Below are 20,541 nucleotides of genomic sequence, written 5' to 3' on the forward strand. Positions count from 1 at the left end.
AATAATATTGGAATAACTGTGTCTGATGACAGATGGTGACTAGACTTACTGTGGTGATCATTTCGTAATGCATAAAAATATTGAATCACTATGTTGTACACCTGAAACTAATAGAACATTGTGTGTCAATTATAACACAATAAAAAGTAAGATGGGGAAAACTGAGGTATATTTTAGAAAGATTTCTGAGAAAAGAAGGGTAGAATTTTTTTTTAATAAATTTTATTTATTTATTTATTTATTTATTTATTTATGGCTGAGTTGGGTGTTTGTTGCTGCACGTGGGCTTTCTCTAGTTGCGGTGAGCGGGGGCTACTCTTCGTTGCGGTGCGTGGGCTTCTCACTGCGATGGCTTCTCTTGTTGCAGAGCACGGGGTCTAGGCGCGCAGGCTTCAGTAGTTGTGGCACATGGGCTCAGTAGTTGTGGCTCGCAGGCTCAGTAGTTGTGGCACACGGGCTTAGCTACTCCATGGCATGTGGGATCGTCCCGGACCATGGCTCGAACCCATGTCCCCTACATTGGCAGGTGGATTCTTAACCACTGCGCCACCAGGGAAGCCCAAGAAGGGTAGAATTTTAAAATATGGGTGCACGGTATGTTAATTAAATCAAAACCATTGTACTGAACAACATTCTTTAATTATGCTGACTGAGATATTAATGAATGAATGAATGAATGAAGTAAAATGAGAACGTAGGACATTTTCTCATTACTTCTTATGGTGGCACAGCTCTGCATAGCACTGCCTTATGTGGATGGGCTGGGTTTAGTCAGCTACTCTCTGGTGTGCACGTATGTGCAGAAATTTATTTTCACCCAGTTCTGGAGTCCAGAAGTCTGAAAGCAAGGTAAGGGTTAGGTTCCCTCTGGAAAACCCCTAGAGAGACTCCTTCCTAGCTTCTTCCAGCTTCTGGTGACTGCAGGGTTCACTTGGCTGTGGTCATATGACTCCAATCTCTGCCTCTGTTTTCACCTTCTTCTTTGTTTGTGTGCCTTCTCTTCTGTGTCTTATAAGGACACTCATTAGATTTAGGGCCCAGCCAGATAATCCAAGATGATTTTGCCTTGAGATCTTTGACTTGACTACATCTGCAAAGATGCTTTTTCCAAAAAAAGTCACAACCACACATTCTGGGGATTAGGACATGGACATATCTGTTCACCCTACTATACTGGTTATTATAAATAATGCTAAAGGAATCACCTTCCACATGTGGTTTTATATATTTGTGGAGGTATATCTTCAGAGTAGATTCTTAGAAGTAAGATTTGTGTCAAAGAGCAAGTTTCTGTAATTTGGCCAAATTCTCCCCCATAGGAGTTGTAATATTTTACACTCCTATTAGCTGTGTTTCTCTACAGTGTTGCTACCAGAGCGTGTTGTCAAATCATGTTTTTGTTTTTGTTTTTGCTTTTTTTTTTTTTCGAATCCAAATGGCATTTCAGGGTAGTCTTAATTTACATTGAAAGTTTTTAACTCTTGATTTCATTATCTGTATTTATTGATGACAGCAGGATACTTGTTCAACAGTACTCAAGTGTCTACAAAATACTTGGCACTCTGAACCTCCAGGGATAAAAATCGATTGCAAAGCAGGTGATGTTCTCAAGAAGTTCACAGTCTAGCAGCCATGATTTTGTGCAGCAACAGAGAATAAGAAGTGTTTTTATTTATTTTTATTTCACATGGAATATATATACATGATGGGTGGGTGGAAAACCTCAAAATAATAACTTACGTTTCTTGATTTTTTTAGAGAAGACCTGGAGTTCTACACTTTCATCAGTGAGTAAAGGCTAGATACGATGGATGAGATGAACCTGTATGCATGAATGCCTATTTCTGTTACTACCAAGTTTTGACCATGTCATGTGTTCACTGAACACTGTTGTTTATCTCTTCATTTATCTAGTTGCTCTGCCTCTCAACTAAATTGGAAGCTTTGGAGGTAAGGAGGCTGCATCTTATACAGCTTTTTATCCCCAAGGTTTAGACTCATGCCTCGCACATAGCAGGTGCTCAACAAATGTTTGACTTCGATGATAGGTTGACTTGCGATAGATAAATTGAATTCCCTAAGACAAGTGCATCCTATTTTTTTCAATCAATGCAATGAAAGTTATCTTACCCTAAAAGAATGGTGAGGTGAATATTGTGACTTACTATGTGTAGCCAAGTACAGGCTAAATTTCTGCAACAAAGACACCCAGAATGCTTTGACTTAAGAGAGAAGGTTATTTCACTCTTGTGACAGTCTTGGAGGGTTTGTGGTCCTGATGGACAGGTCATCTGGGGACCCAGGCTGGTAGGGCAGTTCTGTCATCATCCTGAGTGTGGGGCTTCCATCTCTGGGTCTGAGATTCATCCATGCCATTGGGTTTATTGGTTGTCTATTCCTTTTTACTGCCGAGTAATATTCCTTTGTATGAATATATTCCAGTTTTATCAATGCTATTTGATAACTTGAAAAATAGAGAATCTAACAACCAAGAGATATTTTTTGCATGCCTGGATTAAATATGTAGGATTATTTTAGCTTTTTATCCCATTTTATTTAACGAACTTTTATTGACTGCTTCGAGGTCAAATACAGTGCCCAGCGATGAGGCTAGAAGGCTGTGTAAATCGCTGGCTCTTTCCCAAAGTTACAGTTTAGCCGAATGAGGAAAAGACAGTTGTGCTGTCCCAATTTGATGGAGATCACGTGATTTTAAACAGCCAGCTTAAGTGCTTGCTAAAATGTTGCCAAAATTTGAAGCATCAAAGGATCCAGATGCCAGTAAATAACCCTGCAGATCTCCAGACCATCTTCCATCTCAAAGTCTTGCCTCAGGTTACAGGCACCTGGCCTTAAAAAGCATCCCAGCCTGAGAGTAAGGTCCCTCAGGTTCTATTTCTGGTTCTGCTACTGTATTGCTAGGTGGCCTTGCACAACACAGAGAACGTGCACTTCCCACAAAGCAAGAGGCAAGACGTAGAGGAACCTGCCAGTGAGGCACTCTCATATCCCAAGTCAAGACGGGTCCCAGGAACCAAGGGGAGTGGGGCTGGCCTCCTCTCCCAGAGCCTAGGCATGCCCTTCCCTACTGCCAAAGCCATTCATTTTAGTGTGTAATTGGAGCTCCGATTTTGGTATGATCAACGGGATTTCCACTCGCTCCCTCACTCCCTGTTGTGAGTTTCTGTGGTTCACGTTGCACTAGAGGGAACTGGGTGGGCGCACAGGCCGGAGACTATAGATACAGAAGCCTTGGGCCTCCTTGGGTAGGGGTCGGGCGGATGCTGCCCAGTGACTGGGACCCTGGAAATGTGGTCTCAGGGTCTCGCCTCCTGGAGAACTACCTTTCCCAGGAGCACTTGCGGCCCACGGCGGGGTGGAGAGGGGGCACGTGCACAGAGCCGGCCCACTGACTCTCATCGCGCCGAAAGCGCGCCAGCCTGATTGGAGGGCTCTGTCGCGGTGCATCCCGGGACTTGGAGTACAGCGTGTGCGCGGGGCCAGCTTCTTTGTGATTCACGGCGCCTCCTCGGAACCCGGGCGCGCCCCCGCGAGGCGGGTCCCGACGACGCGCGCGTGCGCTGCCCCCAGGGGCCGGACGGCACCTCCCGCGGGGCGGGGCGATGGGTTCAGCGTCGACACCGCCTTCCTGCCCGGCCCCTCGCCGGCCAGGCCCGCCCCTCCTTCCTGGAGCCACAGCCGAAGCGGCGGCGGGCGGCGGCGGGCGGCGGCGGGCGGCCCGGGAGACACGCGCCGGCCTGACCCTATGCGGTGACTCGCGCGGCGCAGGCGCCTCCTGCCCCGCCGGCGGGGCCCGGGCTCCCCGCGGCGGGATGTTCTCCCGAAGGAGCCACGGGGATGTGAAGAAGTCCACGCAGAAGGTGCTGGACCCCAAGAAGGACGTGCTGACCCGCCTGAAGCACCTGCGGGCGCTGCTGGGTGAGGCGCGGCGCGGGCGGGGGGCGGGGCGGGATGCCGGGGCGGGGGGCGCAGACCCTCTGCCCGGGCCCTGGCGTTGTTCCCGGGAAGCGGGCAGCCTGGCCCGCGGGCTTGCCCGTCGCCCTCGAGTGTAAACTTACCCCGGATTCTCGCCAGGTGGCCTCGGGGCCGGGCGCGGCCGGGACGGTCCCCTCCCTAGCAAACCCTGGGCGCCCGGGGGTCCTCTCACGCACACATCGAACTGTCATCTTTCCTCCCAGTTTTTAATTTTTATTTTTAAGTCCGAGACCCTAAGTAGACTGAGACCCCAAGTGGTCCCAGCACGGACTTAATTGAACTGTCATCTCCTCCTTCCCCCCACTTTAATTTTATTTTTACTTTTGAGTCCGATCCCCGAACAGACTGAGCCCCCAAGTGGCCCCGGGATAAATTTAAGTGCCGTCTCTCTTCCCATGGGTCTGGCTGCTTCATTTTCTTTGTGTTCTTGGTGTGAAGGGGGTTCCTCGTGTCTGCTTGGAGGGAAGGGTGACTTTCCTGGGTTCAAGGAGGCTGCTTCTCCTTTATTGTCAGGATGACACTGATGGTTATGTGCCGCCTTCCGTTTTTATGAGCCCGCTGGGTGGAGGTTCTGCAGAGCCCAGGTCGGCCTGCACTTGACCTGGGATGAAACTCACCCCTGTGGGTGTGAAGTGTTCCCAAGGCTTCCTGTCACCTGCCACCTGTGATCTGTAGCTGGTTTGCTATGCTGTGTTTTGTTTTCTCTTCTTACCTCCTTAGTCTTGTATTTAAGGTGGAAACACCTTTGCTGTCTATAGACAGACTTGTCTTTGTGTTATTTGCGGGCTGAGAAAAAGATACTTTATGTTTCTTCTAGATGTCTTCTTTTATTCTTAAAATGAGCAAAATCACCTGATTTAGGGCACAAAGTCTTAATGTGTCTGTCACTTGAGGAAATATGGTATAACAGAATTCATCATATAGGTGAGAATTTTAAATAAAGATCTTGTTCATGAGATTAAAATTTGCAAATGATTTCTATTTATACTTCGTGAAGTACCTCTAAGGAAAACAACAAATCCACACACCTGGTTTTGCCAAGTGAAGTTTTTTACATTCTCGAATTCCTTGAGATTCCGCCCGTCTAGGTCAGCTTGGAATGAAATGTAAATTAAGTACTGTTAGAGGGATTAGTTTTCAAGACTTTTGAAAGTGAAATTCGGTGTTCTTGGTAAACTGAACTTTCTACTTCCTGTACTAAAATACCAGGCGCACACAGGACGCATTGTGTGGGGTTCTTAGTAGTGACTGATTAACACCTCCTGCAGGGACATTTTTGATAAAGGAGAGTAGAGTGGTATTTTAAAGCAGTTGATACTTGGGGACTTTTTCTGTGGTAGAGAGCTTGAACTTAACTTTTGTTCTGTCCAAGTCTACAGGATTAAGTTGGCTACATTTTGCAAAGGCAGACGCAATTAAACCTAGATGTTGGTTTTCTTAGAGACACACAGTACATTGTTACTGTTCTGAGAAAGTAGTTAGTTTTCAAGGCTCTGTGGTTTCAGTTGAAGGTGTGTGTCTTATTTTGAGGAACTTTCTTTTGTCCTTTCATTGAGCCATCTGACCTCAGTTTTGCAGCGTGGAGAGGCTCTGTGATATTTCCTTATGTATGTTGGTTTTTGTTGATGCATCTGCTGGTGGACTGGCCCAGTTTACTTCATTTATTACTGTAATCTTATCTGTAGGCACTAGATTTTTGTAAATGTGTCTGAGGAGTTCTAGTTCATAATGTTTCATGTAAACTTTCGCTTACAACTGTGGTTGAAAGGCTTTAAAGAAAAATAGTACAGCAGTGTACTAGTCCCACCACAGTGCATACCTTACTGGTTTGCTACTTTAAGGAAAAGTCTACTAGGAAAAAAATTCTTTTCATCTGAAAAATAGGATTTAGCCAAGATCAAGAAACTATTTGAATTGGGGTTGACATATACACACTACTATATATAAAATAAATAACTAATGAGGACCTACTGTATAGCACAGGGAACTCTACTTAATACTCTGTAATGACTTATATGGGAAAAGAATCTAAAAAAGAGGGGATATAGGTATATGTATATGTATAACTGATTCATTTTGCTGTACAGCAGAAACTAACACAACATTGTAAATCAACCATACTTCAATAAAAATTAAAAAGAAAAAAAGAGACCAGATTTGTGGTTACCAGAGGCAGGGTGTGGGGGGATAATTGGGTGAAGTTAGTCAAAAGGTACACACTTCCAGTTATAAAATAAATAAGTACTAGGAATGTAATGTACAGCATGGTGACTGTAATTAACGCTGCTGTATGTTGCATGTGAAAGTTGTTAAAAGAGTAAATCCTAAGAATTCTCATCCCAAGGAAAAACATTTTTTTTCCTAGGTCATTCGTTTTGTATCTATATGAGATGATGGATGTTCACTAAACTTTCTGTGATAATCATTTCGTGATGTATGTAAGTCAAATCACTATGCTGTGCACCTTAAACTTCTACAGTGCTACATGTCAGTTATGTCTCCACAAAACTGGAAGAAAAAAAAAATAAGTATATTTGCAAAAAAAAAAAGAAACTATTTGAAGGAAATGAATAGAAATTATTATTGTATTTTTATTTGTATATTTAGATAATACTCTTGCTTTTCACATATTTTCCAGTGATAATAACGATGTTATTTTTTACATACGAAGCTGATAGCACTTGACCTGGATTTGTAGCCTGCGGCTGCATGACTTTGGGCCAATTACTCGGCCTGTCTTTGAACCTCAGTTTTTTTACTCTGTAAATGGGTATGGTGATGTCTGCCTCATAAAGGTTATTGTGAGTGTGATGTATAAGCTACTTCAGCTTGGAATAGGCATGTAACAGTTTCCTCTGTCATTACTGTTCTCCTGTCGTTAGTAGGATAGGACACGCGTTTTGATAGGTTGTCCCTTCTCCTTTCTTATTTTAATAATTGTGATGGATTTGCTCCCTCCCCATAAAAATTAGTCTGTGTTTAAGACAGCTGGCTGAGAAAGATACAGTTAGCTGTGAAAAGTAGAGTATTTCTTCATATCATGGTAATGACTCCTGTTAGAACTTGCTTAGCTACTTTGACCTGGCTATATATTGTAGATTGGCCTGGTATTATTAACTTTATTTTAAAGGGGGAGGGGAAACTGAGACACAGGCAGGGCTTACTGGGGGCCAAGCCATGCACTCAACGTTGTGTATGTATTATGTAATTTAGAGGAAGAACAAAGAGCTCTTAGGTCCCCTGACTCCCAGGTCTCCTTACATTGTTGAAATCATCCTTGGGAAAGTAAATAAGTAAACAAAACAAAACTAAACTAAAAAAACATTCTGTGCATTGCTGTCTTGCTGCAGCAAAGATTCCATGTCTAATTAAAAGTTGAGTGCCTACTGTGAGTCCCAAAATAGGGTTTAGAAATGGCATTGATGTGGCAGGAAGAATAGACGTAAAATACTAGTAAGCATGTAGTGTGTTATGTAATTAGATAGTGGCCTATATGTGGTGGACTCCATTATAGGATTTCAAGGGGCAGAAAAGATCATTAAGAACAAAGATAGGGGCATCTTGAAGGAGACCCTGAAGAATGGTTAGACTCGTTCTGTCCAGTAGAAATAGATATCAGCCACAGGTGTGATTAAAAATGCTCTGGTAGCCACATCTAAAAAAGTAAAAAGAAACGGGTGAAATTAATTTTAATAATATCTATATATATTTTTAACCCCATACATCTAATATGTGTCATATCAACAGGTAATGAAAGTAAAATGTTCAGTTTTTTCCATCATTTTTTGATAGCAAGTCTTTGACTATAATCTCTTCAAATATTTTCTCAGTTCCTTTTTCTCTTCTTCTGGGACCCCTATAATTCGAATGTTGGTGCGTTTAATGTTGTCCCAGAGGTCTCTGAGACTGTCCTCAGTTCTTTTCATTCTTTTTTCTTTATTCTGCTCTGCAGTAGTTATTTCCACTATTTTATCTTCCGATAGCAAGTCTTTGAAATCCCATGTGTACTGTACGTGTGCAGCACGTCTCCCAAGAGCTCAGGAGCCACAGGTGGCCAGCGCGGCATGCTGGACAGAGCAGGGTTAGACTTGGGGAGAGTCGAGGGGGAGAGCATTTCGGGCCGAGGTGGGGAGGAGCTGGTGGTAGAAATACACAGCGATGATGTGGGAGGTTGAGGAACCTTGGGCACTGAGGATTGGGTGCTGGAACCCTGGCCCTGAGGGCGTCCGCAGTGTCAGAGCAGTGACCAAAGTGGTGTGTAGGCCAGGGGTAAGGGCAGGACAGCGAGTTGGACTTCGGGGTCATGGGGGAGGGGAGGAGAGGTGGCCTGACCGGTAGGAGCTGAGGCAGGTTGGGGCCAGATCAGAAAGGGCCTTGTTTGCCGGAGTTAGAAGCTCAGATCTTATCCTGCAGGTGAGAGGGCCCACTGGAGAATTCTTAGCAGGTCAAATGGTAATATTCAAGCACTACCTCTCTGCCGGCAGGGCCAGGATAAATGGACGGGGCCAGTGGGAAGGCAGGGAGACACTGAGAAGACTGGTGATGAAGGAGCAGACAGGTGCTGGGGCCTGGAGAGGAGGGGCGGGGCCACGAAGGACCCTGTGGCAGGACAAGCGATTCTCAGGGAGGAATGAACATGAGGTTTGCAGAAGCTGGGCGAGGAGTGATTAATCTGAAGGAGAAGAGGTTTGGGGTCAGGGGCCACAGGCCAGTCAAATCTAGTGACACCAGGGTTCAGACCAAATATCTGGGGCCAGAGAGGAGAGAACAGTCGCTCACAGAGGCTCTACATGCCCATAGAGCAAAATAGAACATTTTGATATGTTTCCTTTTGTGCATCTGTTGCTTTAAGTAGGGACAAGTTCACTTACAATTTTAAACGTTGCCTTTTAAGCTTACTTTTAACATTTCCCAATGTTTTGTTCCTTTTCTTTTTATTAACTACAGATGTTTGTCGAGGCGATGTACCATAATTTAGCTTACCATTTCTTGGGTAGTTAAGTAGTTTCCTTCCTTCATCTCTCCCTCTTTTTTTCCTCTCTCGCTTTTTCTCTCTTTTTCTTTCTTTCTCTGGTGTAAATAATAACTACTCTGAACATCTTGGGAGGCGGCTTCTCCTGCATTTTGCATTATTTTCTTGGATTAGATTCCATGGAGGTCACATTGCTGCGTTTATGCCTCGACCCACAGTGCTGTCCCACAGTGCTGTCCTCAGTGTCGCTCCCATTGCCCTGCAGGCAGCAAGGGTTGAGGCGGCCACTTTGTTAGAATTTGATAATTGGTGTTAGGTATTTGGGGGAGTGGAGGTGTCATGGATAGAGCCAGAAGAGTTGGGAGGAGACTGGCTAACGACAGAACAAGACGAGTTTGGTGTTGATGTGTGTTGAGTTTGAGAAGACAGCGAGATACAAATGGAAGTGTCTGGGAGGTGCTGGATGTGGGGTCTGGAGCTTAATGAGGGGTTAGGAAGCTGTGGCGTGGTTATTAGCATCATGATCTCACTGGATCGTCCTACAACCTGTGATGAGGGTAGTGTTCCCACCGCCGACCTCGAGATGGGGAGACTGAGGCTCCCAGAGGTGGGCTCCTTGTCTGCCAGCTCCCTATCCCTAAGGGGCAGAGCTGGGGGTCATAGGATTATACAGCACGTGTCGAGCTTTTGCTAGTTACCTGACGCAAGAATATTTACATACCAGAAAATATATTTACCCAGCAGAATGAATGTTAACGTGTAAACAAAAGCCCAACAGTTTTTGCGCGTCTCCCAGAAATGTTGCTTTGAGTTTTGCTGCTCTCTTCCTAGTCTGCTTTACCGTATTCTTCTAGGGAGACTTGAGGCCATATTTGACTTGAACATGGCAGAAGATAAAAAGACTCCTTCTGTGTTTTCGTGTTCACTGGCCTCTCCGTGCCATTGGCAGGCCTCACTGGTGGTAAAATATTTGCATGGACGTTAGTGCCACGTGGACATTCTGCAACCAGAGCAAAGCTGGGGGTATAACTCCAGGCCCCTTCAGACAGTCTTGGGATGGTTTCTCTCAGTTGACCTTGTCGTAAGCAAAGTGATTTTGCCCTAATGCTCCCTTTGCTCATTTTTCATCGGTTACTAACATTTTATATCTGTAACTTCTGGAATGTAAAATGAACTTTGGACACATACATGTCACACAAATACGCCATCCCTGCTCCTAGTGCTTGAAATTGTCTAGCCTTCTGAAGTGAGAAAGGTGGACCTAGGATAAAAGTCTGACTGAGCTCAGATGTTTTGTTTGTGATAACTAGAAAAGGGTGCCTTTGACCTTTTATTCTGGGAAGAGAGATAATTGGTAGGTCTGGAATATTTTGATGTAAACTTTTATAATTTGTGTTTTTATTTTGTTTGTAAGTGCTTTATTTGCAGATGGACATAAATACTTTTACTAGCTGTTTAGAGCACTGATCTTTGGTCTCTAAACTAAGTGTCACAGATGAAACTAGAAAATAGTTTATTGTTTTCAAAAAGGTGACTTTCAAAATAGCAAATTGATTCAATTTAAATTTTAAAATTATTTTTAAAAGAAGGAATATGTTCCTCTACTGTAAAATCAAGAATAATTAATATATAAATGTAGTAAGCAACTATCTTGTTCTTGGATTTTTAAAAAATTCAGTTTCACGCACATTTTTTCGAGTCTGTATGTGTGTGTGTGTGTGTGTCTGCTTGGTAGGGCTGTGTCTTCAGAGATCAATAAGGCACAAGCCCAGGATTTACGGTTTGTTAGGGGAGACAGACAGGTAAACAGCTGCATTTACCACGAGGGTGTTAGTGCGGGGGGGTGGGGATGGGGTAGGGGTGGGGGAGTGTGGGTGGGGGTGGGACGGTACAGGTGGCTGCAGGTGTAGAGGAGGCAGAGCAGAAGGGCCCCTTGGAGAGTCTGCCAGTGCTTCCTGGGGGGGGAGGCGGGGCTGAGGTGGGTCTGGAGTAATGAACACGGTTTCCCAGGTGGGCGGGTTGGGGGCAAGGGGACTGCAGAGAGAGGAGCTTGTGCAGAGGTGATGGTGTGGCCACCACGTGGCTAAGTGCACACTGTCCTTTACCCTGTGCCGTGGGTGGACGTTTGGAATCCAGGGAAGAGTTTTAAGCAGACGAGCCACCAAATCCAGTGCCTTCCCTCGGTGATAGTCCAGGAGTCCCAGTCTCCCTGAGGTTTGAAACATGGATTCCTGGAGGGTGAGAGCTCCCATGCTTTTGCATTACAAACCAAGAGGATGTAGCCTGGGCTGCCAGTGTTCATCTTTCCCTCCATGTGGGGAGCACACACCTCAGATTGAATTCACGGTCAGAGGGAAGCAGAGCGGAGAGATCGAGAGTGAGGCGCGTCCATGGACCCTGTGTGAGCTGAGGGGTCCAGCCCTGTCTGCGCCATCCCCACCCCGAGCTTCTCAGTTGCAGGAGTCTGGAACACCCTGTTTTTGCTCTAGCCGGCTTGAGTCATATAATATTTCTGGGCCTTGCAATGGGAAGAGTACACATTAATATGCCAGGAAGAGACTGGGAAATTACAGATCGAGGATGGATGGGTCTGTGTGTGTGTGTGTGTGTGTGTGTTTGTGTATGATTTTTATATTTTTTAAGACCTGGGAGAATTTGAGTTTATTTACATGTAGGAGAAGGAAATAATAAAAGAGCAAACTTGAAGAAATAGTAGAGAGAAAGGAGATATATAGTGAAAGTTGTGGTCTGCTGTGGGATCCAGAGTGTGGGGCAGGAGATAAGGCTTGACAGGGGGCACCTCTTCCTCTAAGGCCACTCAGAAGAAGCAAGAACGGGGTGTGGGATGACAGGGTCATGAAGGGAACTCTCATATGATGGCTTCTACTTTTTTCTGTGAAGGTACGAGGGAAAGTCAACTGCTGACTAGTTTTCTCGCTGATGTAGTGATAGGAACTGAGTATGTCTTGCTCCCTCTTCTCTGCCATGTATCCTCATAAAAGAAATATTGTAATCTGTGAGACCTTTTTGTTGTTGTTCATTTGGGGGGGGGGGTGGTGATCTCATAAATGCAATTTAACTTATGTATTTAATGCTTGGCCAGAAGGGGGAAATGTGTGTGTGTGTGTGTGTATATATATTTATATATCTATAAAAGTATAAATATATATGATGTATATATATATATAAATAAAATGGGCACAGTTTAAGTGGTGTGGTTGCTGCCTGCCCTTCCACTCAGTGCCCACGTGCCCGCCTGGTGGTGTGAGGAGGGACAAGGGACTTTGCTGTGTCCTCAGAGGTCTTCTTTCCTTCATGTCTCTCACTGTGGGAACATCTTCCCTGCTGGGTGTGCCTCTCATGTTTAAGGGTAATTGTGATTTTCTCCATTTTTGCCTTTCTTGTGACTTAACCCCACCTAAGACGTAACTTGACTGTATTGATAGCTCACATTCGTGTAGCACTTCACACTTTTGCAAAATGTCTTCTCATAGTCTCACTTGATCAGATTGCCTTCTTAAGCAACCAGTTTCTAAAGGATTTACCCTCTAGGTTCTTAGCAGAGCTTTGTTTCTGTATTAGTTCTGAATCCTCATTCCAGAATTTTAACTTTGATATTTAGAAAAGAGATGTTTCATAACGATTTTATGTCCTTTACGTTGTTTTAGAAACTGAAACCACATCTGAAAGATACTGAACACTATTTTAAAAGTAGTTGTAATCTTTAACAGTAAATATGTATTTTGCTTTTGCTTTTGCAATTGTGGTTTAGTTTAAAAAAAATCCCTTTTGAAAAAGATAAGGGACCCGTTGATACTGTCTTGTGTTTGATTTTCAGTGATGGCACTTATTTATTGAGGCTCAACCTGGCTTTCAAGGACACAGGAGGTACTAGGGACGCTGCTTGTGCCCAGCTGTGGGAGCTGTGAGAGTGAGCATTCAGATCAGCTGCGCTCCGGGGAGCGTCACTGGCCGCTGCTCCCGATGCTGCCCTTGGATTCACCGCCACTGTTTAGCCAAAGCTGAGCTCCTCCCAGCCAGTTACCGAGCACGTGAGGGTACTGATGTGGCCGTTCCTTTGAAACCCAGATGCCTCTGAAGGGAGACTTTGTCCTGAGGGCTCCTGTTGGCCTGGCCAACAGCTTTTCAGACCTGTGCTGCCTCTTCCTCCTCAGCCCTCCTCCCCTTCCCTCTTCTGTGCAGGGGTCAGACCTCCCTTCTCAGGTCCTCCCCTTCATCCTTCACAGACAGCTCCCTCAATAAACCTCCTGCGTGTCCACTCCTGTCTTGGTGTCTGCTTTTCGGAGAACCCAAACTAATACGCCGTCCCTTTTCCCAGAGGTGTCAGCCAACCTGTCGTGTAAAATTCTTCCAGGAGCCGGCAGAGGTATATTACATCTTCACACAAAGTCTTTGTCCCTTTTCGCTGAAACGATCTTTCCTTGGAATTCCCATAGCATTTTGTGCCTTCCATTTGGCATTTATAGCCTTTGGTTTTGTATTCTACTTATCTGTGTTCTGCCTGATCTCTCTCACTAAGTGATATTGATACTAAATAACGTTGAGAACACCAACAGCTTTTTGTACATCTTGATTCCTTTTGGTGACATACTTCCTTATTTGTAATAATAATAAGTAGCAATCAGCGCTTTCCATGTGCCAAGTACTGCCAGAAACACTTCACGTGTGTTAATGCATTTAATCCTCTCCCAAGTGGGACAGGGAATGTCATTATCCCCATTTTACCAATAAGACCCAGAGAAGTTGAGAACGTTGCCCACGGTTGCACAGCCAGTAAGTGACAGAGTCAGGATTTGAACCCAGACAGCTGGCTCCAGAGTCCCATTATTCATTTAACAGTTATTTTTTATCCAACCCCAACCATGTGCCAGGCATTGTACACAGCACTGGGCACGCCTGAGCTTGCATGCTGAAAAACCAAGAATGTGATTTCCACATAGATGGATCTCAGTCTGGGGGAGAGTAGCGGCCACCGGTATGGATGTTTAGAAAAATTTCTAGAAGCCTTCCTGCCCCAGCCGGAAGTTCCCATCATTAAAGTAATGATTCAAGGGACTTCCCTGGCAGTCCAGTGGCTAAGACCCTGCGCTTCCAGTGTAGGGGGCGTGGGTTCGATCCCTGGTTGGGGAACTAAGATGCTATATGCCGCGTGGCACAGCCAGAAAAAAAAAAAGAGATTCAAGACCACGAATTAAGTTCTCCTGACAGAGGCCTCTCTCCTCCCATGTGTGCGTGCACTATCACACCCACCCCCTGGATCCAAGGGGAAGAGCTGTAAGAAAGGACGATTTCTGTGGACAAAAGGGAGAAGAGGTTGGGGAAACCTTGACTGGGGTGGAGGCTGAGGGCCAGCGGGGCCAGAGGGCTGTGGGTAAGGACAGGCTTGGGTGAGGCTTAGGCAAGTACCCCAGATATTTTTTCATGGAAACAAAATGGGAGAGACACTGTTGTCAAATTTTAAATTTACAAAAACCAAAACTGAATTACCATCCCCCGAAAAGGACCTGTTATAACTAGTGGTGAATATTCTTCCAGTGAAATCTTGATAGTATTTTCAGGACTGCATGGAAGAGAGGGGAGCTGAGGACACGTTGCTTCTTTACAGCTTTCTAAAGGGGTTAGCATATTTTCATTCTGTCTGGTCATATTTCCGGTGCCGACAGTGTAAACCTCTTTATTCCTTGGATTCTGTATCTGATAACATGAGGATGTATTTGGGCCAGAGAGGCTTGGTGGAGTAGAGCTTATGCTGAGCTCCCAGAGTGGGAGTAAAGTATTACATAGTCTTTCTGTGTGTGTGTGTGTGTGTATGTGTGTGTGCATGTGTGTATATGTGTGTGCGTGTCATATTGCAGATACTTATTTTTGAGAGAATGGTTCCATTCCTCTCTTCCTGCTCCTAAAATAAATACATATACAAACATATCATCTTTAACTGAAGTAAAAAGTAAATAATGAACTGGAAAAATAACTTGAAACTTAGAGGAGAGGAAATAGTTATATCCCCCAAACATAAAGAGCTCCTACATATTAATAGGAAAAATTATAATAAATAGATGTTCAAAATGTATATATACATAAGTCACAAGTGAAGAAATGACACCTAGTGAGATGGCCTTTGCCCTCAAACGGAACAGTGACTGCAGACAGAAAAGAGAAGAGGGGAGAGAAAGAAGCAGTGCTGGAGAGGAGAAGCCAGCCGTGGCCGGGGAGCCCTAGCCGGCACACGTGGCTGGTCCTTCCTTGTTGCAGCAGTGGGTCGTGATAAGGAGACAGGCCAGGACCACCGTGGCCAGTGGGGCAGGAATGCTTGAGTGTGCCAGACGTGAGATGGGGCCACACAGCAGACCGAGCTTGTGACGGTGTGGAGATGCGCTTACTACGTCACCCCAAATTCTAGTAAGAGCCAAAGAGTAGGTATCTTAGAAAGTGCCCTGATGCTGACAAGAAATGGAGATCAGCCAGTGGCTGAAAATGAATGAGCACAGGAAAACGTTGATGGGTCAGTGCAATGTTAATTTATCTCTATGAATGGTGAGAAAGGCAGCAGACGGGCTCAGTTTCAGGTACCTGCTAAATTAGAACCCTGTGTGTGCTCTATGTTGTGTTTCTTTTTTCAAGAACTTGAGCCATTTCAAAAAAAATTTTTTTTTTGTTTTGGCTACGCCCCACAGCTTGTAGGATCTCAATTCTCTGACCAGGGATTGAACCTGGGCCTTGAGGTAGTGAAAGCCCAAATCCTAACCACTAGACCACCACGGGACTCCCTCAGGGTTGTGTTTCTTAATGCAGAGGCCTGAGGGAGTCTTGGACTTTGGCTCAGTATTAATTGAAAAGACGTGTGGTTTCTAGGACCCGATGTTGCTGCTGAGCGTGCGCCGAAGGGGAGTTTGCTCTGCGGTCGGTGATCAGTCCAGGTTTAAACAGGACTTAACATGTGCTAAGGCCACCAGGTCTTGTAAGTGAACCTGCCGGTGATTGGAAATTTCATCACCTTTTTGCATTCAGAGGTGTCACACCTTTGCTTGTTCCTACTCAGTGCAAGCTGTTGAATGGCTGGACAGAGACCATTTCTTCCTGCCCGACCGTATCATTTTTCTACCCTTTTCAGTAAATGACAATTAGAGAAACATAGCTTTCTCTAAAGACAGCAAAAGTCTGCTACACCTAGATCATTACAAGGCATTATGTACAACATATGTGTTATTACAGAAGAGGTCTAACGACAATGTTGGGCAGAGGAAATTTAAATTATTTTCTGTTTTTAGGGCATTTTAGTCTTGGCAAAGATACTACTTTACGTATTGTTTAGGTCTTCAATGTTCTTCAAGGTTCAAAAGTAAGACACGTTTGGAGGAAACTATGGCCGATGTCACGTCTGCTGTTCTTTTTTATGGTACATAGTCAGGCTTTGAAAACAAATTCTTTCTAAATATTCTGGCAGCTTTTTTTTTCTGAAATGAATAATAGTTTTTTTCTGAAAAATAGTAGTTTTTTTCTGGTTATAAAATTTTATATACTCATTATAAACATTTGAATAATATGAATAAGCAAAAAATAATTTAAGTATGAAAAAACTCTTCACATTCTGCAATCCTCTGATAACCATTGTTAAAATTTTGGTAAACATGCTTTCTGTGCTTGTTGTTGCTTACGTGCAACCTCTCTCTCTGTGTCTTGTAGGTACACACATAAACACATTCTTACATGAATAGTTGTTATACATGGGCTGACACTGTATTTTTGACCTAACACGCCTTGGACATTTTTCACATGAGTAAGCGAAGGCTTACATGATACTTAAATGGCCCTATCGGGTCCCACTGGACTCACACAACAAATTGTCCACTGCCCATTCTTCAGGTTGGCAGTTCCAGGCCTTTCCATGCTGTCAGCAGACCCTGGCTTGTGGGGAGCAGGGTGACTGCCTGGCGGCCAGAGGGGCCTTTGGTTTCTTATATGAAGGATGGGGCGGGCCTGACGGTGTTGCAGCTGCTGATAAGGCAGGGGACAGTGGGATGATTTTCTGGAAGTAAAGAGAGCTCCTTGGGGAGGGCCGTCTCAGTCTCTGCAGAATTAGCTTCACAGAAAGGCCGCCCTTTTAACCTCTCATGGAGGAAGGCCATTCCCCTTGCAAGCTGGCTCTGGTGTCCTAAATAAACCAACTTCCGGGTGCTCTCTGGGGTTTAGTAACTATTTAGTCCTGGGGCTTCTACCAGCTCTCTCTTATGGACTTAAAAACCTTGTGTTTCCAGGTGTACTTCCCTGCCCCTCCTCCATCACTTTCAGCTAACGTTAGACGTACTTAGGTAAGCGGTGCGGGAGCCGGACTGCCTGGGCTCGAGTCCTGGTGGGGACCTAACCTCTCTGACCCTCACCTGGTCGTGGGACACTACCTGCTTCCTAGGGCTGTCGGAGGTTTAATTGAGTTAATATATACAAAGCCCTTTTGTAAGCCGTTATTATGCTTATTAATAATAATTATTTGACGTAAGTAAGACGGCTCTCTCTGCCCTCAGCACCACTTTTCTGCTGCCTTGTTAAAAATGGAGCGGGAGAGGTTACCATTTAGCTCCTGTTTTATCTATTTCTATCTCCACCTATTTCCCTAGTGAGTGGTTTTGACTGTAATATAGGCCAATTCAGATCAAGAAAAGTAGAGGTAGTTATGCATCGCCTTAAAAAATCGGATGAAACTTGATTCCTACAAAAGAAATAGATATATGAAAATATATAAACTGTTATGTATAAATTAAGCTACAAGGATATATTGTACAACACAGGGAATGTAGCCAATATTTTATAATAAATATAAAGTATAACCTTTAAAAACTGTGAATTACTATATTGTACACCTGTAACATAATACTGTACATCAACTATACTTCATAAAAAATACATGTATATAAAACACATTAGATTTGAACATTATATTTCATTGGTGTATATATTTTGTTTTATTGTGTTGGCACTTGATATCCGTTAAAAATAATGTTTTAGAGTCCTGCATTTGAGACAGGTGTGTCAAAAATGTTTAAAATAAAAATAGCTCTACTTTTAAAAACTAGAGCTCTAGGTACGTGGAGTATATCTTTATCAGAATCACTTTTACATGGGGACTATCAATCCAGGATAACAAAGTGTTAACATCTTTCTGACTTCTAAGAATTTTACTTTCTGCACCTAGCTACCATATAGGTATAAAGAAATGAAAATAATACATCTTAGGAAATGAAGTGGGATGAATATAACTTCTACAACCTTTCAATTATACTAGGATTTGTTTCCTGTTCTACTGTCAGATTTTACTTCAGTATCTACAATGATGTTTTTGGATATAGGTAACAGAAAACCCAAATATAAACATAAATGATAAAGAATTTTTTCTCCTATAGAAAGCGGTCCCAAAGCAGGTGGCCCCCGGAGCCAGCTGGCACGGCAGCTCAGTGACGTGCCCATCCGCATGCTCTCCCCTCCCTGCTTTGCCCTCCTTAGTGTCCTCTGCGTGGCAGGTTTGTCCCCTGAGTGGCAAAATGCACTGCAGGCATCGCACCCGGACGGAACAACGTCCAGAGGCAGGAAGAAAGAAGCACTTCTGCTTTGTTTCCCTTTAAGAACAATGACCCTTTTCCAGGCATCTCCACCAGAATTCTTCCCCTTGCTTGTTGACCAGCATTGGGTCACAGGCTTGAGTCTAAGCTCATAGCTGACAGGGGGCTATTGCCACAGTAATTGGCTCAGCAGCATCAGGTCCCACCCCCACGAAGGGCACACGGATTTGCGGGGTGGATGGTCCCTGAACAAACAGGGGCTCCGTTAGGAAGAGGAAGGGTCTGCCGTGGGAGTGGCTGGGCGAGGGGGCAGGAGGGAAACCAGGAGCATTTGCTCCAGGCCACTCTCGCTTTCAGTTTAAATTCTACAGAGATAGAACAGTCCAACATGGCTGTAATAATGTATGTAAGAAACACAGTTATCAGCAGAGCTAAAATGTGAGTTCATTTCATTTCCTACAAACAGGAATATGTGGTTTAGGCCCCCACGTGCTTCCAAAAGTATTATGTCAGCGTTCTAGGCTCCTCTTCCTTCCGTGGCGCTTGGGCGCAGAGGAATGTGCGCACCAGCTGTTGGCCCCAGAGAGGGCTGAGAACTGGATGAATAGTGTGGAGCCCCGTAAAGTGGGGGTGGGGGGGGATGCTTGGCTGAGTCGGTGGGTGGGTTTGAAGTGCTTGTTTTATTATACAGCATCAGTTGCACATGTACAAAACATATTCTTTCACATCTATTCAGTACTTAAACCGACAACTTAAAAAAAATCTTTGCTATCTGGCACATGACCTATGCTCAAATAAATACTTTCGGTTGAATTAAGGGTGAAACTGACTGGGGTTTTATAGAGTGAATATGATGCAGGGGGAAGGGAGGTGATTGAGGGACAATGAAAGGGCTGATTAAAAAGATGGACCGTGGAAACCAAATTAGGAAGAAAAAAAGAAGTGAAGACTTCAGAGGGATCATAGATCATGACAGGGTGGTGGGGTCATTGGATTGAAGGAGGGAGCAGGGGAGGTAGGGAGAGTGGGTTCAGACTTGGGAGGCAGGGAGGTTAGAGGGATGCCCAGGCGGGCCTGGGGACAGAGGTTGCGGAGGGGGCGTGGAGGACAACCTCAGTGGAGATAAGGAAGTTGGGCATCACCTGTGTAAATGTGGAAATCAGTGCTGGCTATGAGGGCAAAGACAGCCAGGCCCTGAAATCTTCTGGAGAGCATCCTGGGGGCGGGGGCGGGGGGGTGTAGACTGTGCAGCCACTGGAGCCGGAGCCTCCATCTGCCGTGCAGGTTAGCGTCCCCGTCCACATGAGGATTTTGTATTTGCATGTAATCAGCACAAGGACGTTTTTAGGTCTGCACATAGATGCATTTTCAGATGTGAATTCCTCTTTAATAATAATGGTGATGATACAAGTATTGAGTTACCACTGAAGCACAGTCAGCATACCTGCTGTCTTATGACCCGAATACCTGCTGAGTCTTGCAAGGGCTTCATTATGAGGACTTTACCTCCTCACCAGGTGAGTTCCAGGTCGGTTACCTGCCCTTGGAACGGTATTGCACACACAGGAGGTTCTAAAACCTACCGGCTGGTGTCAGGAAAAGGAGTCCCTGCCTGCACTCTAGTTAGTGTTGCAGAAACTTTCTGTTGCGGAAAGTGTGTATCAGCTGGCAGCTCTTGTTATTCGGACCCATATTGTCTGCTTTTCCTTCTTTGACGGAGGTGACAACATGTCGTACTTGGGGCACCTCTTCACGGGCTTGCCGGCTCTCATGGCCGGTGAAACTTCTTGGTGATGAGTTGCTTTTTCTTCCCCACCAACATTTTCACAACAACAGTGCAAGACAACCCGTCCCAAACCTCAGGCTTACAGAGACCTTACGGCAACAAGCATCTATTTTATTCCCTCACCTATCTGCATTGCTGCGAGGTACTGCCCTGGCTGCAGGTTGCCTGGGGTTGGGTCCTGCTCTGCTCCATGAGTTTCCTCATTTCCTTTGTTT

At 44.8% G+C, this 20,541-nt stretch overlaps 1 protein-coding gene and 1 long non-coding RNA gene across 7 annotated transcripts in view; both read left to right on the forward strand.

Moving 5' to 3' along the window:
- The first annotated feature begins 3,591 nt into the window (after positions 1 to 3,591).
- Positions 3,592 to 20,541, forward strand: part of RALGAPA2 (Ral GTPase activating protein catalytic subunit alpha 2) — a 281,664-nt gene continuing 264,714 nt past the window's right edge. For 2 of the 6 annotated variants that reach the window (XM_082431628.1, XM_082431630.1), the window contains exon 1: positions 3,593 to 3,939. In XM_082431628.1, coding sequence (XP_082287754.1) covers positions 3,624 to 3,939 — 316 coding nt within the window. In that variant the 5' untranslated portion in view covers positions 3,593 to 3,623. Of the gene's footprint in view, positions 3,940 to 20,541 lie in introns of all 6 variants that reach the window. The other 4 variants (XM_082431626.1, XM_082431627.1, XM_082431631.1 and 1 more) reach the window with 3 other exon arrangements.
- LOC309645920 lies at positions 11,007 to 18,977 on the forward strand. The gene is made up of 2 exons (XR_014255124.1): positions 11,007 to 12,338; positions 12,807 to 18,977. It is a non-coding gene; the product is annotated as an uncharacterized lncRNA (long non-coding RNA).

This window comes from Balaenoptera physalus (assembly GCF_965194825.1).
Source record: "Balaenoptera physalus genome assembly, chromosome: 16".
In the NCBI taxonomy this organism is placed as follows: Eukaryota; Metazoa; Chordata; class Mammalia; order Artiodactyla; family Balaenopteridae; genus Balaenoptera; species Balaenoptera physalus.